This window comes from Typopeltis vanoorti, chromosome 18 (assembly GCF_054136105.1).
Source record: "Typopeltis vanoorti isolate ZY-2024b chromosome 18, IOZ_Tvanoo_1.0, whole genome shotgun sequence".
NCBI classification, from domain to species: Eukaryota; Metazoa; Arthropoda; class Arachnida; order Uropygi; family Thelyphonidae; genus Typopeltis; species Typopeltis vanoorti.
Window position 1 is genome coordinate 90,695,049 of NC_143566.1, and position 24,355 is coordinate 90,719,403.

At 34.3% G+C, this 24,355-nt stretch overlaps 1 protein-coding gene across 1 annotated transcript in view; it reads right to left on the minus strand.

Annotated features, from left to right (window-relative positions):
• LOC150096928 (glutathione synthetase-like) overlaps positions 1 to 22,644 on the minus strand; it is a 183,713-nt gene extending 161,069 nt beyond the window's left edge. The window contains exons 1-3 of the mRNA XM_090408052.1: positions 22,425 to 22,644; positions 16,997 to 17,177; positions 4,176 to 4,251 (exon numbers count right to left, since the gene is read on the minus strand). Of these exons, the coding sequence (XP_090264178.1) occupies positions 4,176 to 4,251; positions 16,997 to 17,177; positions 22,425 to 22,530 (363 nt within the window). The 5' untranslated portion in view covers positions 22,531 to 22,644. The remainder of the gene's footprint in view (positions 1 to 4,175; positions 4,252 to 16,996; positions 17,178 to 22,424) is intronic.
• Between the last annotated feature and the right edge of the window lie 1,711 nt (positions 22,645 to 24,355).

Here is a 24,355-nt window from a genome sequence, read left to right on the forward strand (position 1 = left end):
ATTGAAAGATTTATAGCATTAAAAGAATGTATTGTTTTAGCATTGAATGATATTGGTGCTTCTCATGAAATGAAGCTCAATATCCTAAAATCAAAGTGTTGGTACCAGTACCTCTAGCAGCTGAGGCCTTAGGGCGGCGAGATGCTAATTTATTACTAAGTGAAGGCATATTCTGAATTTCTGTTAAATGAACTAAAAAATTGAAAGACTGACATTAGTCCCAAATTATTAAATGCTTTAGAAGTACGAATTCAAGAAAGAAGACAAGTTGGATTGGTAACCTTTTTGCTATATTTGCAAAATCCACAAAACATTTCAACAAAGAAATCAAGTGTATTTCCACTAGCTTCAAAACTCGATATTATCTGGAAAAATATTGTCTAGAATATATCCAAATTCTTGTATGGAAACAGATTCCAATGATGAATATATTGGAGATGGAGAAACTATTAATCAATCCATAGAAAAATTAATTGATAAGTTTCTTGAGGAACCTGAAAAAATAATATCAAATCTGAAGACACTGAAGGTCGAATTTTCAGTATTTGAAGCAACCAATAAAAGAACAAAGAATTTCGATTTATTATTTGATGCCCTGAAAATGATAAAACCAAGTTCAGTAGCCAGTTAGAGAGTATTTTCTATTTCAGGGCAATTTTGTATCTAGAAGAGGAATAAGATTAAGTAATTGTTCAGTGGACATTTTATGTTTTTTGAAATCATATTTCCTGAGGAAATATACTAAATGAAATAAAAATTTATAATTTATATTGTGTATGGCTTTTAGTTATTCTAGTTTTTTTTTTTTTTAATTTTTATTTGGTTTTGTATGGAGTCTATTTTATTTTGTTATATTTTTGTAGTTCCATAAATATTAAATAAACTGAAAAATTTTAAAATAAGTATAAATATTTTTTTACTGTTTTAATTATATTTTGTTTTTTTGTAAAAATTCAAAAACTGTTTTTTTTTTTGGAAATACTGGAATTCGAAAACTGGTTTTTATAAAAGTCAGTTTTTGTATAAACTAAACCCTACTGATGGACTTCGTAAAGGCATCTGACAGGATTCCACATGGAATTCTGTTGCATAAACTGGAGCAAATGGGGATGGATATGAAACTCATCATTATCATCAAGTTCTTGATATGTACCCCAAGGGGTGTTCAGGTTACTATGACAGCACTATATCATTAAGTTTACATTATTATTCATCTCCTATCAACAATTTTCCCCAAAATCAATCAATCTATTACTTGTGCACTTAAATATTGTCATATAACATTCCATGCTTCTAAGACACTTCTGACTGAATCAATTCACCTAGACCTTGGTCTTCCTCTAGGTCTCTTCCATGCCATATTGGCACCAAACACCTGTTTTGTTAACCTTTCTTCATACATTATATTTAAGTGACCATGCCACCTCAGATTAGCTCTGCTGACATATTCCTGAATACTAATAATGTCAAGGTCCTTTCTAACATTTTCATTTTTAATATGATTCTGCCATTGATGCTATCAGTTCACTCTAATTTTTCTCAGAACCCTCATATCTGTGATTGCTAGTGTTTGGTCAAGTGCTTTATTTCTAACCTAACTCTCACATCCATAAGTTAAAATTGGTAACACTGTCTTGTATACTACTAGTTTGGTGTTTTGGATAATTTCTCTCTTATTCCATAAATATATATATATATATACTAAGCTGGCTACTTATACCAGCTTTGCTTATTCTTTTTTATATAGTGAAACCTGTGGAGTATCCATAACTATAGAATAACATGTATGCCACAGTAAATAGTTTTCTTATTATGTAAATATTTCGTCTTATGTATCATAAGACATTATTAGTACAACTAACGAACAACAATAGGAATGATTTTAAAAAACAGTAGTGTGCATGCTTAAATTGGAATCCCTCTTGTTATGTCCCTATCTTACGATTTTTTGTTAGTTTGTTTTACAAACTGTCTTCGTCTATATTTCTTAACTTCTACTTTCAAAACATCACCAAAGTTTCTACTAATATCTGAGCTACTATTCCCCGTAGTATCCCTAGTATTTGTATTTTAACTGCGCCCTTTGGGATATTTAGTTTAAGATATTTTGTACATAAACAGAGAAAGGAACTCAAATATCTGAAAGTGCTACTATTGCAGTCGTGACACTATTTCTTGTTACTCAACATTAATTCCTTAAGCTTCCCGTTTCTTAACATTAATTCCCCGTGTGGTTAGGCTCGAATATTTCTAACGGTGCATTGGATATAGCAATATCAGACAACTTCTTATATCATTAAACAAAAGGTTTATTATTTCTCTAAACATGGTACATATCAAAATACACAACTAAATTACTTACACACTAAGATTAGCTTAACACAAGTAGTTGGGCTATGATTCGACAAAAGTTACTACGATCATGCCGCCACAAAATTTCATACAAAACATGAATTCACTTAACATGGAATAATTAGATCACCACACATTATTAGGTTATTCAACTTCAAGCATACTAACAAAACATTAGCTATTCTAGCACATACTTATGACAGTTCCGATTTTCTACACATCACACTAGGCATTCGAATTCCTCAGGCTACTTGATTACTCAATTCGCACTAATCTAATTCAATATTAACAAAACCATTTACTTCATTAACACAAAGTAGTAGGCACTCTTTGTCACAAATTATCAACTCTAGCTAGTTTACTTTTAACACTCTCTATCAAATTCTAAAGTCCTATTATAATTTCTCCCTAATCATTTTAACAGTTCCGTATTATGACAATGGTAACAATCACAAACAACTTTTAGTTAACATAAGACAAAGTTCACAATACCTTTCTTTAGCTTCACTTACGGGCCTTTACCTTCTACTGAATGGACTTGCTTGCATAACTTCTTTGCAATTCAGGGCTGTATGAACATCTGCGCCGCCGACTGTACTATCCGAAACGAGTACATCGATAATTTCACAGCTTCCTATGATTCTTTAGTATATTTCGCTTCCTACATAGGAATACGGGAATAGCCTTCCTGCTCACCTTAGATTCCTTGTTGTGGCATGAGGATATAAGCCATATCTCTCCACTCAGGAACACCGTGAGATCCACTCGAAAACCACTAAGGCCCAAGAGAGCCTACTCCTCGAAAAAACCCAAAAGCCAAGATCAAAAAGCCACGAGGGGGGGGGGTTTACCAACCCTTTTATAGCTGCTCCCCTAACGGCGCTCTCTCTTACTTCTTTTCCCACCTTCTATTAGTTTTCCCGTCTGTCTACCAATTGGGTAGCATTTGGCCGCCATACGTCATTTTGATCGGCAACTCGTAACGAAGTTTCTATCCGGGTATAGGCCCTAAGCGATATTCCGTTATTTCTCTTGTTAGCCTCTATCTTAACCCCCTTTCAAACCTTTTCTCAGAATTCTTCTTAATATTTAAACTGTAGCCTCTCACATAGCGTGTTTCATGACTCATTCTTTTCTACTTATGTACTCAACTCTTTCATTCTTAATCGCATTACAACATTAATTCTTAGTTAGCTACTTATTTAATACAAATTCCTTAATAAAAGAATAATACATTCTTTTCTTTTGCTATTTTAACTAAACAATAAACCTTACATTTTATTCATTTTATACTGGATGCAAGAATTTTTCTTTAATTAATTCATACTTTTATGCAGGGGTTTTAATTTATGTTATTTATTTTTCATGTTACACCATGATAACTGAGAATACTATATTCTCAAGATATCAGGTGTAACACTCTACATATACAGTCATGAGTTCATGAATAAAAAACTACAGGGATGAAATTAAAATTACTTAAACTTAAATTAAAATAATTTATATGCTATAATTTAATGGTCTCCAGCAATGAATCATCTGACCCGATGGGAATACACATATAATAACAATAATAAATTATGAATTTTGTTATAGCGCTATTTGGTATATCATGACATTTATAAAATTCAGCAAACCTTTCAATTTTTCTTTAATTCCTAATTACTAAATTCTCAAAACAGATGTTATTCATGTTCCCTTACAGATTATTACATACTGATTATACTCAGTTTTAACTGTAATGCATTTGCTTTTAATAGTTCAGTAATCTTACAATATCAAATATTTTAGTAATTTTATAACAGAAATTCACTTATGTATACCTGTACTTGTCTCTCACGAAAAACAGTTTCATATATCTTAAAAATCCGTGCAGTAAAATCATCAACTTCCAACACACTGAAATAAATATTAAAAACAATATTAGTTACTTTTTATGAAATATCTGACAGATAAGCAATAATGTGAATATACAATAAATAACAGAATTATGAACATTACAGGTCTGTTATATTATCTAGTTAAACCTAAATGAAACACCTATTTCATTACAAACTATGAAGCAGCATTTTGCAAACTTGACATAGCTGGAGATTGGTCCTCCTGTATCATTTTTGTTAGGCTCATCACCAATATATAGCCTGCCCACAGTTGAAAGAACCATAGCTGGCATAGTGCCAAGAAAAGTCAATTCATGTTGAAGGGGAGAAAGGAATTAGGCAATGTACGTATTTCTCACCAACAAGCGAAATCACGTGCTTTATACTTACATTTTTCCAACTGCTATACAAGGACAATAGTTACCACTTTAAATACTAGAATGTTCATACAAGAAAAGCTAATTTTCCAACATGCAATAATAAACTAACTAATCCCACAAGACAAACTGATTACCCTATTATCGGAATGGATTCTCCTTCTGCCAAGCACAGAAGTGTCTTACATCTGTGGTCAAACTATATACAATTATACATAATATAGTTTGCTGGTAAAAATATCTGATATCAGTTAGGCAGCAGGCCTAGATTATTTTCTGTGCAGTTGTATTATTAAACTTGAATAAATAACAGTTACACACTTCCGTTGCTTAATTTTACTTTATCATTTATTTGATTTTCTTTAAATTTGAAGTTTTAAATTTTTAGGACCAGTAATTTATTTTCCAACACCAGTAAATCATTATGTATTTGCCATAATCAGAAACTCAAACAGCAGCAGATATTAACTTAGAAGAAGCTGGTTTTCTCACGCACGCACACACAAAAGTATTTTAAAAGTGAAAATACAGCTGCAGTTATTAATCATAACAAAAGCCACAGGACGAAATTTGTATACAACTAGCTGATTTGATAGAACAATTATTTTAATCCTAATTTATTCTGCAAGAAAAACATTGTAGAAATATGGCAACATTTTTCTGCTTGAACCTTTTAATAAACAAGCCAAAGGTTGCATTAAGAACTTAATCATCATCAATTCCAAACATATATCCTGAAGGAACATATATGATACTATCCTGTATGTTCCTATGATAGCCCAAGATAAATAAATTTAAATTATGCTTAAGAAATCATTTCTTCTCTGCTAAGCTACTTTTATATGAAGGAAAATGACTTCATGCCATACCGCCTTAGAATCATATAATGCACAGCACCCAACGCATCCTTTCAGACTGATTTTAACATTTACTAAGTTCTCATTGCAATGCTGAAACAAAACATTGAAATGTAAAGATAAGAAAGACATTTTTCCTCTTGACAAGCCCTTGATGTGACTACACCTGGACTACTACACACAGATTTGGTCTAACTGGGTTCCAAAAGGGAAAAGAAACTGTAGAAGCTGTACTTGTTTGTAAACAAGAAGAGTTTACAAACATGATATCAAGATAATGGAATTTAGATCATTATTATTACGGGTGATTCCAGGGAGTCCTTAGACTCATCGAGGGAGGCCCTAAACATCATGTCCACACAACTATATGACATTCTCACAGTATCTATCATACCTTGCCTTGAACTCACTCACTGTCATAGCACCCACAACAGACTCTGGCAGCTTATTCCACTCATTTACCACTCTAAAAGTAAAGAACCTAGCTCTACCACCCCTGCTAACCATACTCTTGCCCAGCTTCCATAGGTGTCCCCTAGTTCTCCCACCACCAGTCCTGATCTCAAAAATATCCTCTGAATTAATCCTATAGAAACCCTTTAGCAATTTGAATGTCTCAATCATATCTCCCCTTTTCTGCCTATCAACTAATTTCTGCAACCCACAAATCTTCAACCTGTTCTCATATAGTTCATTCCATAGATCCGCTATCATCTTAGTCACTCGCCTCTGGATCCTCTCCACCTCCTCCCCATCAAGAAGGAACCTAGGTGACCAAATCTGGGCATAGTAGTTGAGATGAGGTCTTATCAAGGCTTGGTATAGAGGTACAATAACTTGCTTATCTCTGCTCGTCAAGGTATTTTTCAACAACCAAGTGAGTTGATGAGCAGATTTAGCTACTTTTGCAATGTGTCCCCTAAACTTCATCTCTCTATCCACCAACACTCCCAAGTCCCTGGCCTCATCAATCTCCTGGAGTACAGTTCCACCAATGTGGTATACTGCTGCTAATCTTTTCACCCCAAAATGCATAACCTTACATTTTGTCACATTAAATTGACATCCATTCTCCTTAGCCCAGAACTCCAATCTATCCAAGTCATCCTGCAAGATTTTGACATCTTCTGCATTCACTATCGCCCTACCCAACTTTGCATCATCAGCAAACAAATGAACTGTTCTTCTTAGATCCTTCCCTATATCGTTAATGAACAAATTAAATAGCAGTGGTCCAAGAACAGAACCCTGCGGCACACCATTAGTCACAGGCCATCTTTTGGACTCTACTCCTGAATAAATTACTCTTTGATATCTCTCCATCAACCACCCACCTATCCATCTCACCAACCCTATATCCATTCCCATATGTTGTAGTTTACGGATTAGAATTCCATGTGGTATCCTGTCAAATGCCTTAGCCAGGTTCAGCAGTATCACAGTAAATCCATTACCCTTATCCAGTTCAGCTGTCACCTTGTTATAAAACTTGAGCAAGTTACTGAGGCATGATCTACCCTTCACAAAGCCATGCTGTCCCCCGTACAGTATCTCATTTTCATCAATCCATTCCTGTATTTTTCCCTTGACTACTTTCTCCAAGACCTTGACAACGATTCCTGATATGCTGATCGGTCGGTAATTTGCAACTGTAGTCTTGGATACTCCTTTATGCAGTGAAACTATTTTCCCCTCTTTCCACACCTTCGGGACAAATCATGAGGACAGATTGTGGACTGCAGACACTGGTAAACAGGAGAAAGAGGAATGATATGACAGAGGCCTATATGCTTCACAGAGGACATCACAGAATATCAGTTGACAAAATTTTTCTATATATGAAGGTGGGAAGTGGACAAGGGGGCACCCATGGAAGTTGAGTTTATGTGATTAAGAAAGGGGATGAGAAAGATTTTTCTCTCAGTGAGCACTGAGTGAGTGGAACAGTTTGCCTGTTGAAGTGGTGTTTGCATCCAGTGTGAATTAGTTTAAGAGCAAATGTGACAGAATGGGTGGGTAATGTATAGCCTCCCTTAATGAGTCCTTGACTCTCTGGAGAGAGAAGGACTCAGAATCGAGTTACCTCAGAATGGAGGTAACAGTTGTTATGGATTAGTTTTCTATAGTTGCTGCTAAAAAAAAAAAAATAACATACTGCCCAGAAAAATACAAAAAAGGCTTTCAAATAAAAGTGAAATTGTAAACAAAATTTGGTATCAGTCATGCTGAGCACCAGAAATGTTTCAGTTTGTGTTATATGATCAGATAATGCATCTATGGAAGTGTAGATAGGATTATTATCACAGGCAGTTGATAACAATGGGCAACTAAATATGGAAGCAGTAAATTCACAGCAGAATGAAGAGAGAGTTTTGTAAATTTTTAGGGATCATTAATTAAACGTAGTATATGGTGGAAGCAACAGACAACAGAGTGATTTCTGTTATACAATGTGAGACTCAAGTGTTGTCTCACATTGTATAACAGAAATCACCATGATGCCATCAGTTCTAGAGAATGACCATGCAGCTCTGGCAGGTGAAAACTTCACTGAAGAAATGAGGAGGTGTGCCAGACTGCAACAAACTCAGGAAACCGACTGGCAACCTATGTCGCATGACTAGAGGTAAATCAGTAATGACTCATACTTGGCTCAACATTAATTTATGATGGCAATGTCAGACTTTATTCCTATAGTTAGAAGGATCAATAGATCAATAGACAGGGCATGAAATATATGAATAATGAAATTATAACAGAAGAGTAAGAGAAATAAAGAGAATACTTATCAGCTATATGAGGATATCAGGTGCAAATCAGAGGGTCATATGTGTAGTGAGGAAAGAGAAACTGGTATGTTTTTTTTCCTGCACGCGTGTGTATATATATATATATATATATATATATAATCAGTTTCCCTGTACGAGGGTTGAAAAACCAGTTTACAGGAGATAAATGCTATATATGAGATTGACTAATTACCTTTAATTGAAAAAGTTCCTACAAAGATTCCTCTCGTCACAAAGAGAAATGAAAACTTAGGTCTTTTACGATCAAAAGGTACAATGTCCTGTTATTCTTCTAATTGCATTAAGGCAAGAGATTATTACATTTCTTCACTACAGAGATTCAGTACAAAATTCCGAGTACATTTTTTTTAAAAAGAAATATACATAATGAGTCCAATAATAGCATAGATTAGTATTCATTTTATTCACATCTTTTGAAGCCAGTGATTTGATATTACCTCATTATTAAATTAGCACATACCTTCAAAATATATGAGGGTAATTTGATAATGAGGTATTACAACTGCTATATATTGAGTACAGGTATAACTCAGTTTATGCCGCTTCACCTTTGCGCCTTTTCACATATTAAAATTGGGGAGGGGGGGGGGGAGAATGAGTCATGACTCTACCTGATTTCCTAGACACAGATGGTCCTGACAATGTAATAAAACTTACACTGTAATAAAACTTTAATACTAAAGGATTAAATTGTGGTGGCCTAAAATTTAAATAATTAATCAAAAAATGGAATATAACATGTGACAAGAAAAAACAAATCATATTAACCATAGACTAAGAACTGCAAGTGAATTGACAGCAAGAGGAGGCTATTCCTCTTATTAAGAAGGGATGTGAGATCTTCTGTAGCAACAACCTCAACAGGGAGTGAATCTCAACCACTAAGAGAGGAACTGAGACAGTTCTACAGCCATGCTAACTACAATTATCAAAAAAGTAGAAAATCAAACAGACATCTTTTTTATCATTATTAAAGAAATAAATTTCTTTCTTTTTCTTAAATAGTATTATCTTAAACATTATACAATTTTCAATATGTAAATTTCATAAAATAAAACATTTTTCAAGTATTTTGTATTGATTCTATTTTTGCTTCAATTTACACCACTCATTTTACGCTAGAAATCTCAGGAACGCCAGCATAAACCAAGTCATACCTTTACAGGTACACAAAATCCTCTTTAGGGATGCATAAGAAGTTAAGGTTAAGTTCTTCATACTGCATGACAGGCTTGTTTAATAGGTCTGGGACATAGAACCGCTGAGTTGCTTTATGCATTATTATAATTACTTATTGTATATGTTACACATTGAGGATTTGATATGGAACAGTCATTGTTATTATGGTATTTTCTAGAAAAGTAATGTCTTAATCATAACAGTGCAGTGCCTATTAGCATATATCATCATCAAATTCCTGATCTGTATCCTCAAGGGTTGTACAGAAAATTACGATATTAATACATCAAGAACTTACATCATTACTAACTCCCTATCTACAATTTTCCTGCAAAGCAATCTGTTACACTGTCAACACTTTATCAGATTAAACATTATCAGAATTTTTATTTATAATTTATCATCATCATCATGCGTATCAAGGATTTAGGCCTGTTTGACTTTGTAAGTCATCGTTGAATTGTTTAAGAGGACGTCCTGGTTTTCTTTTTCCTAATGGCTTATACTTTAAGGCTTGTTTTGGTAATCTTTCTGTTTTCATTCTTTGAATATGTTCCATCCATTTATGTTTATATTTTTTAATTTTTTCTATTACTGGTTCTTGATTTAATTCTTTCATAATTTCTTCGTTTCTTTTGTGATCAAATAGGGTATACTTTGCAGTTTTTCTCATAAACTTCATTTCTGCTGTTATTAATCTTTGTTTGTCTTTTTGTTTTATTGTCCAGATTTTGCTTCCATTCATTAAGACTGGTAGGGCTAATGTATTGTATACTTTTAGTCTGGTTTGAACTAGGTTTGGTTTAAATATAGAGTTAATTACTCCTGTTATTTTTAAATATTTTGCAATTTTTATGTCTATATCTTTTTCATTTTCATATGTGATCATACATCCCAGGTAGTTAAATTAATTCACCTGTTCTAAGATCTTATTATCTATTACTATTTTAGTTCTTGCTGGATCTTGTCGTTTAAAGGCCATAGTTTTTGATTTTTCTGTTGATATTATCATACCATAATCTTTCGCTATCTCATTTAGAACTAAAATAGCTTTCTGTAAGTTATCTTCAGAATTTGTAATTATTATTTGGTCATCGGCAAAAAAGAGAGTGTTTAAGTTCACTGTAGGAGAAAGTTTAATTCCTTGATGTAAATTTTTATTCCATTTTATTATTATTTCATTTAAGTAAATATTAAAAAGAGTTGCTGAGAGGGGACATCCCTGTCGGACCCCTTGGTTTATCTCTCTCGTATATGATAGCTCGTGATTTAATCTTATTTGTATTTGATTATTTTCATATATACTGGTGATAGCTTTTAGGATATTATTTGGTACTTGTCTTTCTTTTAATATGTTAAATAATATGTTTCTTTTAACTTTGTCAAATGCTTTTTCAAAGTCAATAAATGCAATATGTGTTTCTAAATTGTATTCTCTTCTTTTCTCTATTATTAATTTTATTTATATAAAAGGATGACTATACATGATCGTCCTTTTCTAAATCCATTCTGTAATTCTAAAATAAAGTTTTTGGAATATTTCATTAGTTTGCTATTTAAGATTCTGCTATATATTTTGTAACAGGAATTTAATATACTGATACCTCTATAGTTTTTAGGGTCATCTCTATTACCTTTTTTAAAGATAGGAATCACAATTGCTTTTTTTTTCATTCTATTGAGGGGATACCAGTCTAATAAATTTTATTTAGAAGAGTCTTTCTTTCAATCTTGTTCCTGTGTATTTATATAGTTCTGAGCCTAGCTTATCTTCTCCAGGTGATTTTCTGTTTCTTGTTTCTTTCAGGCTGATTTCTAATTCTTCTTTAGTTATTTCCTTTTCATTAATTGTTTGCCAGTTGTCTTTTTTAAAATATTTGTCTGTCTACAATTCAGTGTAGTAATTTAGAAATTCTTCTAATTTCAATTCAGTGTTTAATTTTATGTTTTCTTTGGTATCTGCATTTAAGTGTTTCAAAATCTTATATACATTGGGTCTTATTTTATATAAATCATGTTCTAAATTAGAAACAAATTTGTTCCATGATTCTCTATGTCTTTTTCTGACTTCTTTTTTAGTTCTTATTCTTTTATATTCTATTTCATCTTCTAATCTTTTACTGCTTAACCATTTGTGATAGGCTTCTTTTTTCTTTTTGATTATTTCTTTGATTGTACCATCCTAGATCTTCAGTTTTTTCCCTTTTATTGAATTTTTTGGTGTTTCCTAAGCTTTCATTTGCTGCTGCATTTAGTATCGTTTTTATATTAAGCCATTCTATTTCTTCATTTTGTTTTATTTTATCTAGATATTGGTTAATTCTTTGTTCACATAGCCATTGTACATTTGTGTCATTCAATAGTCTAGTTTTATAAACAAATGTTTCAAATTTTCTTTCTGTTCTTGTTACTTGTAGCCATTTAGGTGGTAATCTTAATTTTATTTTAACAAGGAAGTGGTCACTGCTTATTTCATATCCTCTGTGAACTCTAACATCTAGTGAAAATTTTGATGTCTTTTCATTTAATATAAAATAATCTAATATTGATTTCCATCCTCTTGCTGCCCAAGTATATTTATGTATGTCTTTATGTTTATAGAAGGAATTCATTATTTTTAGGTTATTATAAACTACAAAGTCATTCAATTTTTTACCATTCCTGTTTAGAGTATGTTCTCCATGTATTCCTACATTATTATTAATTTTTGTGTTTCCAATTCTTGCATTTAAGTCTCCTGCTAAAATTACGTAATCATTTTTATTTATTTTATTATATATGTTTTGTAGCTGATTATAAAAATCAATATTATTCTGTTCTCTTCCTTCTTCTGTGGCATATAAACCAATTATTGTTAAATAGCCTTTATCTATTTTTATTCTAGCTTCTATTATTCTTTCATTCCATAATTTATAATGTTTTAACTGTTTTGAAAGGGAGTTATGAATCCAAATCATGACTCCTGCTTGTGCTCTTTGGTCTCCGTCAACTCCACCGTATATCACATTAAAATTTTCGGTTCTCATAATTCCTTTTAATTTCTTTTTTGTTTCAGTGATTACTGCTATTTTAAAATTTCTTTCATTTAATAGTTGGTCTAATTCTATTTCTTTATATGCTATTCCTCTTACATTCTAGTTTGCTATGTGTATTATATTTTGTCATTTCCATTTTTGTTTTACCTTTTCCATAGATTCAATCCGATTATCTTTTTTCTGTCAGCTTACAAGTAGAATTATGTTCTCCATGTCAGAGGACTAGCCTGACGATGGAATAGTTCAGTGGTAGGGCTGCTACCTTAAGGCTTCTGAACTAGCCTTCTTCCGAATTTAAATCCATAGGAGGAATAGGGTATATTGAAGGGGGAAAGAGTAGATTATAGAAGAATTATAGTAAGATTTATAGCGAGGGCATAGCTGTAAAGCCAGAAATGAAAAGACCCCATGGCCCTTAGGTACTCTAATAGCATAAGGGTCATAAAATAAGAAGAGTTCGCTGATAAGGCTTTATAGGAAAAATTAAAGTAAGTGGATCTTCCTCAAAGTAGAAGAAGAGGATAGATCCAACTAGGGGTACATGGAAGTGCCACTTCCCTTACAATCAAGGTGATTGCCCCTTATGGCCCTGTTGGTCCACGAGTCCTTATTCAGTATATTCAGACCACCCCACTATACATACATACGCATGCACGCGCGCGCGCGCACACACACACGGTGTGCTCCCCTATCCGCCACCCAGGGGCAGGGTCACCCCGAGAGATTTATAACATATTTATTTATAACATCATCACTGTCTTCTATGGCACTTTTTAACATTTAACATATATAACCACTATTGTGTAAAATAAATGCAAAAATCTGTTTCAAGCATTAGCTTTCTCACATGTCTTGTCAATAATTATTTCCTGTGCCCTCCATGGCTGGTCCACCTAGTCAACGTTTTGATAATGCATTTTTGCATGTTTAACATGTTTTGTGGTGTTATTACAAATAATTTTATAATTATCGCAACTGGAAAAATCATGAAGTTTGTTGTTGTCCCAAGCAGCTTTTATGGTTGTCATCCATTTTCAATTGTTTCTAGTATATATCACTACATCTTGGCCTCTGGGGCTTTTCCTGCCAATCTGAGAGACAACACTTCTTTTGTTAATCTTTCCTCTCCCAATCTGTTTAAGTGACCATACCACCTGAGATTAGCTCTGCTAACACATTCCTGGATGCTAACAACATCAAGTTCTTCAGAATTTTGTCGTTTTTAATATGATATTACCACAGATGCCATATGTTCAATCTTTCTCAGGACTCTCATATCTGTGGTCTCTAGTCTTTGGTCAAGTGTTTTATTTTTAATCCACCTCTCAGAACCATAAGTTAAAACTGGGTTGAACACAAACTTGTATACAGCTAATTTAGTGTTTTGACTAATTTCTCTCTTATTCCATATAAATTTATTTAGTTGACTTCCTACCATACCATCTATGTTGATTTTGTTGTCCATTTCCATATTTAATTTACCATCTTCACCAAAAATTATGCCTAAATAGTCTAAATGTTTTTATTTGTTCTATAGGTTCTCCATTCACAATCGGTTGACATTTTCAATGCTTCTACCTATTTTCATTGTCTTGTTATTGCTGACCTTCATACTAAGTCTATTGTAATAGGCTTGGTATGAATAGACTTATTCAATTTAGTCAGGGAATCTTGCAGACTTCTAGAAGATTTATTTAAAAGTATCACATCATCAGCATAAAGTAAACAGCTGAGATTACTATCTCCAAGTTTGATATAAGGTTTAATACCACTTTTTTTTCAAAATGTGATCCATACAGATAATGTACACCCTTGTCTGACACCAGATTGAACATCAAAACATCTTCCTGTACATCCTTCAATTTTAACTACTGACTTACAACTCAAAGAAAAAGTATTGCTTGATATAATGCCCCATTGACACCATATAACTGTAGTATTTTGAATAGCTCTTCTCTTGGCATCTTGTCATATGCCTTTTCCAGATCTACAAATCTTAATATAGATCGTTGTTATATTCCCATGATTAATCATAAAGTGAAAATCTGACCCTGAAAGCCTCTACTTTGTCTGAATCCAGCTAGTTCTTCAAGTTTCCCTTCCACAATCCTTCTCAACAGTTTCTCAAGTATACTTGCATTAATCATTAATACAGGAATACTCAGTAGGCAAATACCTCTGTAATTCTTACATTCAGTTTTATTTCCCTTTTTATATATGGGTACTATGAGACCTCTACTCCAATCATTGGGAATTCGTCCTTATGTCCAGGCCTTCAGAACTATACAGTGCAGCCACTATAAGACTTTTATACCTCCATACTTGAGCATTTCTGGTCAAATATCATCTACTCCAGCTGCCTTTCCACATTTCAGGCTTTTGATGGCTTTTTCTACTTCAAGTACAGATATGTATTTCTGACTGCATGTCTGTTGAGTGCTTTTTTACCACTGTGCTGTCGCTGATTGTTTCAATTAGCAATTTTTTGAAGTAATTGCTCCATACATCAAGGATATCTTTTTCTCCAGTTTTCATGTCACCTTTATCATCTCTAATTCCTTTTACACCTCCATACTTGAACACTTCTGGTCAAATATCATCTACTCCAACTGTCTTTCCACATTTCAGGCTTTTTCTACTTTGGTATGAAGAATATCTTGCCACCTTCCTGATATTTATTTTGTATGTTCTTACCAAAGTCTTCCCATTACTTCTGTTTAGCTAGTTTTACATATTGTTTAGCTCTCATATATTTGTCTCTGTATTCTCCAAGCTGACTTATTTATCAGGAACTTTTGATATGCTTTCTTCTTTACCTTGCCTCTTTAACTTATCTGTGTCCATCATGGAGTTTTGATTTTTCTATCCTTGCAGACAACCTCACCACATGCCTCTCTGGCTGAATCAATCAATGTTTTCTTCAGGGGTTGTCACCGAATCTCCAAGGTTTGGTTCCTGTTCACAAACTCTCATTTTTTATTGAATAATGTTTGTGTATTTTAGTCTACAGTTCACATCTGAGAGTTGCTCAACCTTTATTCGCTTTAAAACTTTCTTACATGTTCTTCTTTTCAAAATGAAATTCAATTTTATCCTGCTCAAGACTAAATGGTGATCACTTCAAATTTCAAATCCTCTGTACACTCTAGTGTCCTGCACCAGTAAGAAAACATCACTATCAACAATAACATAGTTGATGAGACTTTTTTATTCCTGGCCTCTTCTCTCCATGTGAATTTATGCACATTTTGTTAGTAATAACCAGTCCATGTCCTGAGCAGAAGTCCAACAGGTATTTGCCATTATTATTAGCTTTGCTCCTTAATTTTTCCAAAATATTTCTGTATATATAACAATCATTTCCTACTCTGCTATTTAGATCTTCAACAAGGACCAACTTTTCCTTTTTATTGTGTCAGTTGCTTTCTCAAAAAAAAAAGCCTCAAAAAATTCTTCCACTTATATCTTAGAACCTTCTGTGGGACCATAGGCAGAAATAAATCTCATTGTCCAGTTCCCCATTCTGATATTTGCCTCATATCACTCTACTTGATATTGCCTGCCATTTTGTATTTAGTGTTTAATACTATAGCTACTCCTTCTTTTCCCTGACTGTTATTGCCTCAATATAACATTTTACATTTATCGCTTAGAAAGATCTCATCAATTTTTTGTTTTTTTTTTTTTGATTCAGTCACCACTATTATGTTGATCTGGTACTTATCCAATTCCTCAGCCAGCTCCATTTCTTTGCCATTCAGGCTTCTTATGTTGATAGTACATCTTAAACTCTGGTGATGCTGAGACTGGGGGTGTGTGTGGGGGGGGTGCTTTTCAGGATTTGTTTCAGTAGCTGACTTTTCTCTGTTTGTCGTGGTTTGCTGGCAAAAAGAACGGGGGCCTTGTTTACCAGGTGATGCCTCATCTGGCATGAAATTCTGTCATGTTGTACTACCATCATTTTGCATTGTGGTTTAAGCCAATAAGAATACAATTTGGTCAGATAAATCCCAAGTTACCAGCCCATTCTCGTTCATTCAGTGTCCATGTAGATAATACCTAACAAAGATAGATACCAATATATATATATGAAGAGGCATTCTGCCTCTCCATTGCTTTTTTCATAAATGAGCAACATACGCATGAAGATCTATATACTGGAAGTGGGAAGCTTTTGTAATTAGTGGAAAGCTCTTTCAGCAGTGCAGATATTGGTGGATTTCCAGTATTTTGAGAGAAATTTAAGTAAGAACAATGAATTGTAATTTGACAGATCAGTTCTATTTTTTTTTGGGGGGGGGGGGGGAATAAAATTTCCTACAGCTTTATTTTTAACATTTTATTTATACTATATTTTTATATAGCTTTATATTTTGGTTATCTATCACAAATCTGAAAACCGGAAATTGCATTTCCTTACTAAAATACTTCAATATATTAAAAGAAAAATTACCATAAGTTATTTATGAGTAAAATTTAATTAATGAAGTGTGAAATTCCACAAACCCTTTCAAGGTGTGTTTCATAAAGTCAAAGTCATGCGAAGCCTTATGAATTACAAGATTAATATCAGCTTGTATGGATTTGGCAAAATAAAACAAATGACGAGGAAAAGGAGATGGCCTTAGACAGAAAGGTAAGAAAACTCTAGCATCATAGGGAAGCTCCGGAGTTCTCATGGCAATTCCTAAAATAAAAAAAAATAAAAAATTAAGCAATTGTACTAAACTTCAAATCCATATTTTCAACTCTGTTAACATTAATAATTAAATTATTCAAAATTATGTCATACCTATTGGCTGATTTTTTTTTTTTTTTGTAGATCTCATCCAAAGATTTATTTGTAAACCTATAGGACATTTGTATTATGATTTTTTTTCTATTTTTATTAAGTTTATATATTTCTTGCACTTTTATTTATTATTCATCTGGAAACCCTGCTCTAGAGACCAAACATGGAATTTTTTCAAGCTACTTCAGGCCTTCAATAAGCAAAGTAGTGGTCTCACATCAGATGATGAACTCCATCTCTCACCTAAAGACATTCACAAACATCCATGCCCACAGTGAAATTTGAATCCACAGCTTGCTGGTTGGAGAGCAGATACGCTAACCCAGCCCTATGACTTTGTGGGGTCACTAGAATTATCATGAAAGATCTATTCTAAATAATGAGACATATCATACCTCACCTTGATTGGATTATTTTAATGTGAAGACACATACATATACCTCATTCTGGCAGTACATTACTTCTCCATACAAAGAATCTACTTTCAACTTTCAACTAGATATTTTTATGTAGCTCCAGAGATGATCCCACTTGTTCCCTCACTCACTATCCTGCACAATAACACCCTACATCAGAAAAACTCTTATTAATGTCAACTATATCTCCTCTAATTTCTTGCTAAATGAAATAATAGTTCAAAATGCAAGCATACTAAAAATAAAATGAAACAGATTGGGGGTGGCGGAGGAATCAATATTCAAGAACCAAAAATTCCTTGATCAGTTAATGTTTTACAAGAGTATTATGCATAATTATAGGTGCACTGTGGTATATGCTACTGAACAACTGTCATTTAATAAATAAAAAAAGCAAGATGTGTATGAGATTATATTTCAGTTTGCAATTAATATCCTGAGGGTGGATGTCATTAAAAGCACTGATAGCCAAGGATGGGGACTCCAATTAAAAATTACTTCATAACTTGAACAGTAAAGCTGTTTAAAGATTATTCTTAATAAATAAAAAGCAAGAATATTATTGTCATATTATATTAGTAGGGTATAATCAGCATCTCAGGAGGTTAGCATCAAGTGGTAATGATACTCTGCTTCATGTGTTAATAGTGTTTTTATAGTGAAAAAGTGCATGTTGGTCTTCATGTCAAGTAAGCCAAATTATGGCCTCAAATAAAATTTTTTAGAAAGTTTCATCTACTCTTGAGTTTTTTTTTTCTTTTCACATAGATAGATGGATGGACAGAAACGTATATCGAAGTTGAAAGATACTGTTTGCTTGAAGACAAATCTAAAATAGTGAATTCATTTGTACTTATTATTTTATTTATCTGTTAAATAATTAAAAGCTATCAGTAATGCATGCATGTTATATAGATAGCAGTGGATTAAAAAGTTACAGTGACAAGTGAATGACAGACTAATGAGGGAATTTTTATCAAAGAAGATGAAAAAGGGGAGATTCTAAGTTAGAAATGCTCAGATATACTATATCTGAAGAGATATATGCTTAATTACTACCTCTGAGATGACAAGTCAAAGAGAATGTAATTAGGAAAGCTGAAGTGAATGGTGGTTGAAGCCAAAATGAATGATTTTTTCTATTAGGAAACATATACCTGGTTCTACAAGGTGGAGGTGAAATGATCATTGAAATAAAAGCTAAGAACATGTATATTTGTGAAATGAATCTGAAAGGCTTTGGGAAGTTTGGCTTTATCCGTCTGTAACCCATTTCTTGCTTTACTTTTCATAGTTATTTTTAGTTAAGTGGAAATTGGAAGGGACACTGACACCTTATTGCATATTAGTGACAATTCAGTTCTAATATGCAATAAGGTTGTCAGTGTTGCCAAAATATGACAATGATGAGTTGCAATGAAAAGCCAAAATCATTGAATGGTATGCTAGCAGAGCTGTGTGAGGAGAAGGTAGTACAGTTTGTGGATGTTTGGCATGTGTTTGAGGGAAGAATAAAATTATACAGGCGTGATAGGTTGCATTTGAATGGCTTTGAAATGAGTGCCCTGGTGAAAGTGTTGCTGGATGGAAATATAGTGTGTGATATGTGTGCGAGAGATGAAGTAAAAAATCAGGAGAGTGGTATTGAAGAGATGGAAGTGCTTGGCAGTGGAAACATTAGTAGTGTGAGAGATGAAGAGAGAATGGGAATGCAAGAGGAGCAGGGAAACGAGGAGAGCCCAGTTGGACAGAGACATGGCATAGGAAGAGTGGATGTTGAAAGAGGCAGTGAATGTGTGTATGAAGGCAGAGTATATTGTGATGTGGATGGGGAAGTTGAGACTCAGCAGATATATGTGGTAAGTGATGATAATGGTGATCGGGCAGGTGTCATGGGGAAATCACAACCAATAACTGGCTTGGATAAGACTGGTTATAGACCTAAAAATAAATTAGTGTCTTTGTTTGCAAATGTCAGCAGTACCAGAAATGAGGGAGATGAAATGGTTTCACTGATTCAGTTTATTCGTCCCAAAATCATTGGAATAAATCAAACATGGCTGAATGAAGATATTCTAATAGGAATAGAAATGGAAGGATACAGTATTTTTTGCAAGGATAAAAAGAACAAGAACGGAGGGGGTTGTGCTTCTGATGATAGCAGGGGAATTATGTCCACATAAAGTAGACATAAAAGAGGGAAATAGTGGCAATGATTATGAGGCAGTGTGGTGTAACACGAAGGTTGACAGGAAGACATATTTAATTGAATGTTACTATAGGCTTGGAAATGTAGAGGTGGTGAAAGAAATGTATAAATAACTTGAATTAGTGAACAAAGGATGGGTAATTATTATGGTCGATTTTAATACTGGTGGTATAGATTAGAATGAAGAGATAGCATTTGGGAATAAGGAAAATGAATTTCTCGAGTTCTTGAGAGATAACTATCTCGGGCAGAATGGAAAGAAGGGCAAGCGAGGATCGAGAGTTTTAGATCTGATCATTTCATCAGAGGATGTAATTGCGAGTGGGGTTTCACACTTTCCTCCAGTTGGTGAGAGTGATCATGACATGATCACCTGGGTTGTGGCTAGTCATATGTAGACTTTTGTGAGGAAAGGATACATGTGGAATAATAACAAGGGAGTGATTATGACAAGCTTAGGAGACAGCTTGGAGCTATAGCATGAAACGGGGAGTTGAGTGATAGATAAGAAAATAAATGCTGTTTGGGAAATGACAAAGAAATATATAACAGCACTAATGTGTGAATGTATTCCGAAGCCCAAAACATTGAATAAGGTAGGTGTAAAATGGATGAATGAGGGGTTTAAGATTGAAATCTGGAAGAAGAAGAAGGTACTTTGGAGGCAGTACAAGAGGAATAATGGTAATACTCAGTTACATGAAGAATATAAAGAACAAGCCAGGAGAGTGACTCAGTTAGATTGTTCCAATGCATAAAGGCAGTGATAAGGCTATAGTTTTAAATTATAGGCCAATCTGTATATCTGGAGTTGTGAAGATATTGGAGAGATTGGTGAGAAGTAGGATACAGAGATTTGATAAAGTATTCTCTATGGTTATCAGCATGGGTTTGTTAAAGGGAGATCATGTTTTACTAACTTGCTTATGTACAAGGTGACAAATACCTTGGACAAGGGAGATGTATATATAGTGGTGCACTTGAATTTTGCAAAAGATTTTGATAGACTGCCACAGACAGGCTGCTCAATAAATTGAAACATGTGGGATTGGATAAGAGATCCCTGAGTTGAATCAGTAACTAGCTGTCAAGTTGAATCAGTGACTAGCTGTCAGATATATATCAGAAAGTTGTATGTGGGGGTGTAGTGTCCCAAAAGAGGAAGATCACTAGTGTTGTACCACAGGGATCAGTTTATTTTGGGACCATTGTTGTTGAATTTGTATGTTAATGATATTGGGATGGGTTTAACTAGTGATATGCAGCTGTTTGCAGATGATGCAAAATTGGGGAGAGCAATGCAGAGTCAAGTGGATATTATGGCACTTTACAGGACTTCAACATTGCATGAATGGACAGGTAAGTGGAACTGTCAGTTCAATGTTGCAAATTGCAAGGCTTTGAGATTTGGTAAGCAACGATGCGATGCAAAGTATACACTTGATGCAGAAACTTTAAAGATGTGGAGGACCCTGAAATGCAGAAATAGAGGGAGGTTATGATGCCATTGTATAAGGCCTTGATTGTATACAATGGCTTGATTGTATAAGGCATTATGAAATGGATCTTCTGAAAGAAAAAATTGGACACAAAGAAAGCCACCATGCTGAAATTTCAAGTCCCTATCCACCATAACCCCCAAATCTTTCATCTCCTCCACCTCCTCTAAAATATCCCCACAATTCCTATACTCTGCATCCCATCTTTGATTCCCAAATTTTAAAACCTTACACTTTGCAACATTAAAATGACATCCCCATACACACTCACCCATTCAGGCAGTCTATTTATGTCCACTTGCAAAGCTGCATACTTCTCATAACTCTCTCCAACACGCCAGCCTGGTTGGCCGAGTGGTTAGCATATCTGCTCTCCAGCCAAAAGGCTGGGTTTGAATCCTGCCATGGGCATGGATGTTTGTGATTGTTTGCAAAAATACTAGTGGTGGTGGGCAATAGATGGCATTGGTGTAGTTGTGGTTCATTGTAGTTGGTGGATTGAGGATGGAGACAGTTGTAGAACAGGTGCCATCCCTCGATGAGTCTTGAAACTCCCTGAAGATGTCGCATAATAAAAATCTACAAACAACTGTATATCACCATTTACATACAAGTTGAACAACAATGATCACAAAACTGACCCCTGGGGCATGCCCCTATGGACTTTCCTCATAAGGGACATCATTCCCCCATACACAACCTGCTGATACCTATTAGACAGTCAATTTCCAACCGAACGTACAAACCTATCCCCCCCCCCCCACACACACACTGATATTTTTTAGCTACTAGTTTGTCATTGTGGCAATCTATCAAAAGCCTTTACAATTTAAATAAGCTGATGTACACACATACCCCCTTGTCCAATGTATTCTCACCATGTTATAATATGTAAGCAGATTGCTAAAACTTAATATTCCACACAGTGATGTAGATGAAACGTGCATTTCTCAATTTTTAAGTATTGCATCAAATTCTTTTGCAGGCATCGTGGAAGAAAGAAAAAAAAAACGCTTACCATGTAGGAAGGCGAAATCTTTAGCACTATCACTCACTTCATCAATTACAGATTTCTCCAGAGGAAGCTGCATAAAGTCTTTTTTATAAAATTCTGATACAAGCATCTTTCTATATAAAATCAATGTAAAATAAAACCTAAGTAGAGATCCTATTGATTTCAATGCAAATCGAACATTATTTCAAAGAAAGTGAATTGTAAAATACAAGCCGCAAAATAAACAATCTAGGCATGAACTTTAAACAACAGCACGTGTTCATTACAGTGTCGCCTCTAACGGTACAAATCTCAATTACCTTAGGCAGCATTATTTCAGTAGAATCTTTGAAATCCTCAGCACTTTTTATAGTACATTATTAAAACCATTAAGTGTGGGGGGGGGGAATAAGCAAACACGCCTCGCCTCATGGAATTAGAACGAAATATCAACCATTTTTTTTTTATAAATAGCGAGATAAATAACAAAAACGAAACCTATCAATATGATTTATTATTATTATTATTAGACACCTCCAGGGAATCCAAAGACTCATCGTACTAACCGCGCTCAAACTTACTTAACTGAGCCATTAGTAGCAGAGGCTTTACCAATCGACCAACCTTTGCCGGCAATTATGAAACATAACACAAATTAAAATTTTAAAATAACGATTGATACAAAATAACTATGAAATAAATTAAACACATTTTATTTTTTACATAGGGTAATTGTGAGTCCATGTTGAAATGCGTGTACACAGCCTCCAAAACGCAATTGGAAAAACAGCGAAACTTCGACTGGAAAAGACCTGCGTTGGGTTTTTTATGCTTTATTTTATATTGTTTTTTTACAAATGAAGGTGAGTTAGCTGATCTCATACAGAAGTAGCATAGTTTTTTATTCCTGCACCCTCGGGTTTTTCATTGCGCGTACAGACAACTAAGTCACACGCTATTTACAGACAAAAAAAATACTGTTTTTGGTGATAATGGGCGGTAGATGGTGTTGATGGTAGTAGTGTCGTAGTAGTGAGTAAATAGTAGCGGGGAGGGTGAGATGAATTTAGCGAAGTAGAATGCCCTCCCGCGATGAGTCCTTGGGCTCCCTGGAGGTGTCACTTAATAATAAAAAAAAAAAAAAAATCAGCTAACGCCTTTTTATTCCCGTATATACGGGAGTAGGCGAGGCCATTTAGCCCTATCTAACTTTTGGAGACTGAGTGGGCAGTTCAATCTCCACTGGTACCCAATCAGAGACAGATGACCCAAGGCTATCACTAATTAAGCGGTACGCAGTGAAGAGAGACGGCTCAAATGTGCCGCCATCTCGTGGTCTCTAACCCTAACACAATATATTTAATGTCTGAAATAATGTGGGTTCTACGGTCGATTTTCTTGAGTTTACAGGACGAAAAACCCGAGTTTCCGGGAGAAAAAACCTGCTTGCCCGTGCCAGAGATCGACTAACTCGGGAACCGGTCGAAAAAAGGCTTAGAAAAATTTCCTCTAGTCGCCGACTAGACTCGAAACCAAGACTTCCTTCGTGCGGCTTAGCGCGGTGGTGTGCAAACGCCACATCCACTGAGCTACACAGGCTCCTGAGCTACACAGGCTCCGACTTAATAATAATAATAATAATAATAATAATAATAATAATAATAATAATAATAATAATAATAATAATAATAATAATAATAATAATAATATTAATAATAAAATCAGTAACGTCTTTATTCCCTTATACAACGCTCAACGCTACTGACTGGATGGGCGAAGCAAATATGCTTTATATTCCCCTTTGTCTGGGTTGGTGTATAGGTGAATGGGGTAGTTTTGAGCTTTATGCTCTCCCTTTGCGGGCAGTGTAGTTAGTTCATATCAGCTGGGAGCAGAATTGTTTTCGGTCTTTTGTGCTTATTGTAGACTGTCTCATCATATTCTGAAGCTTGACT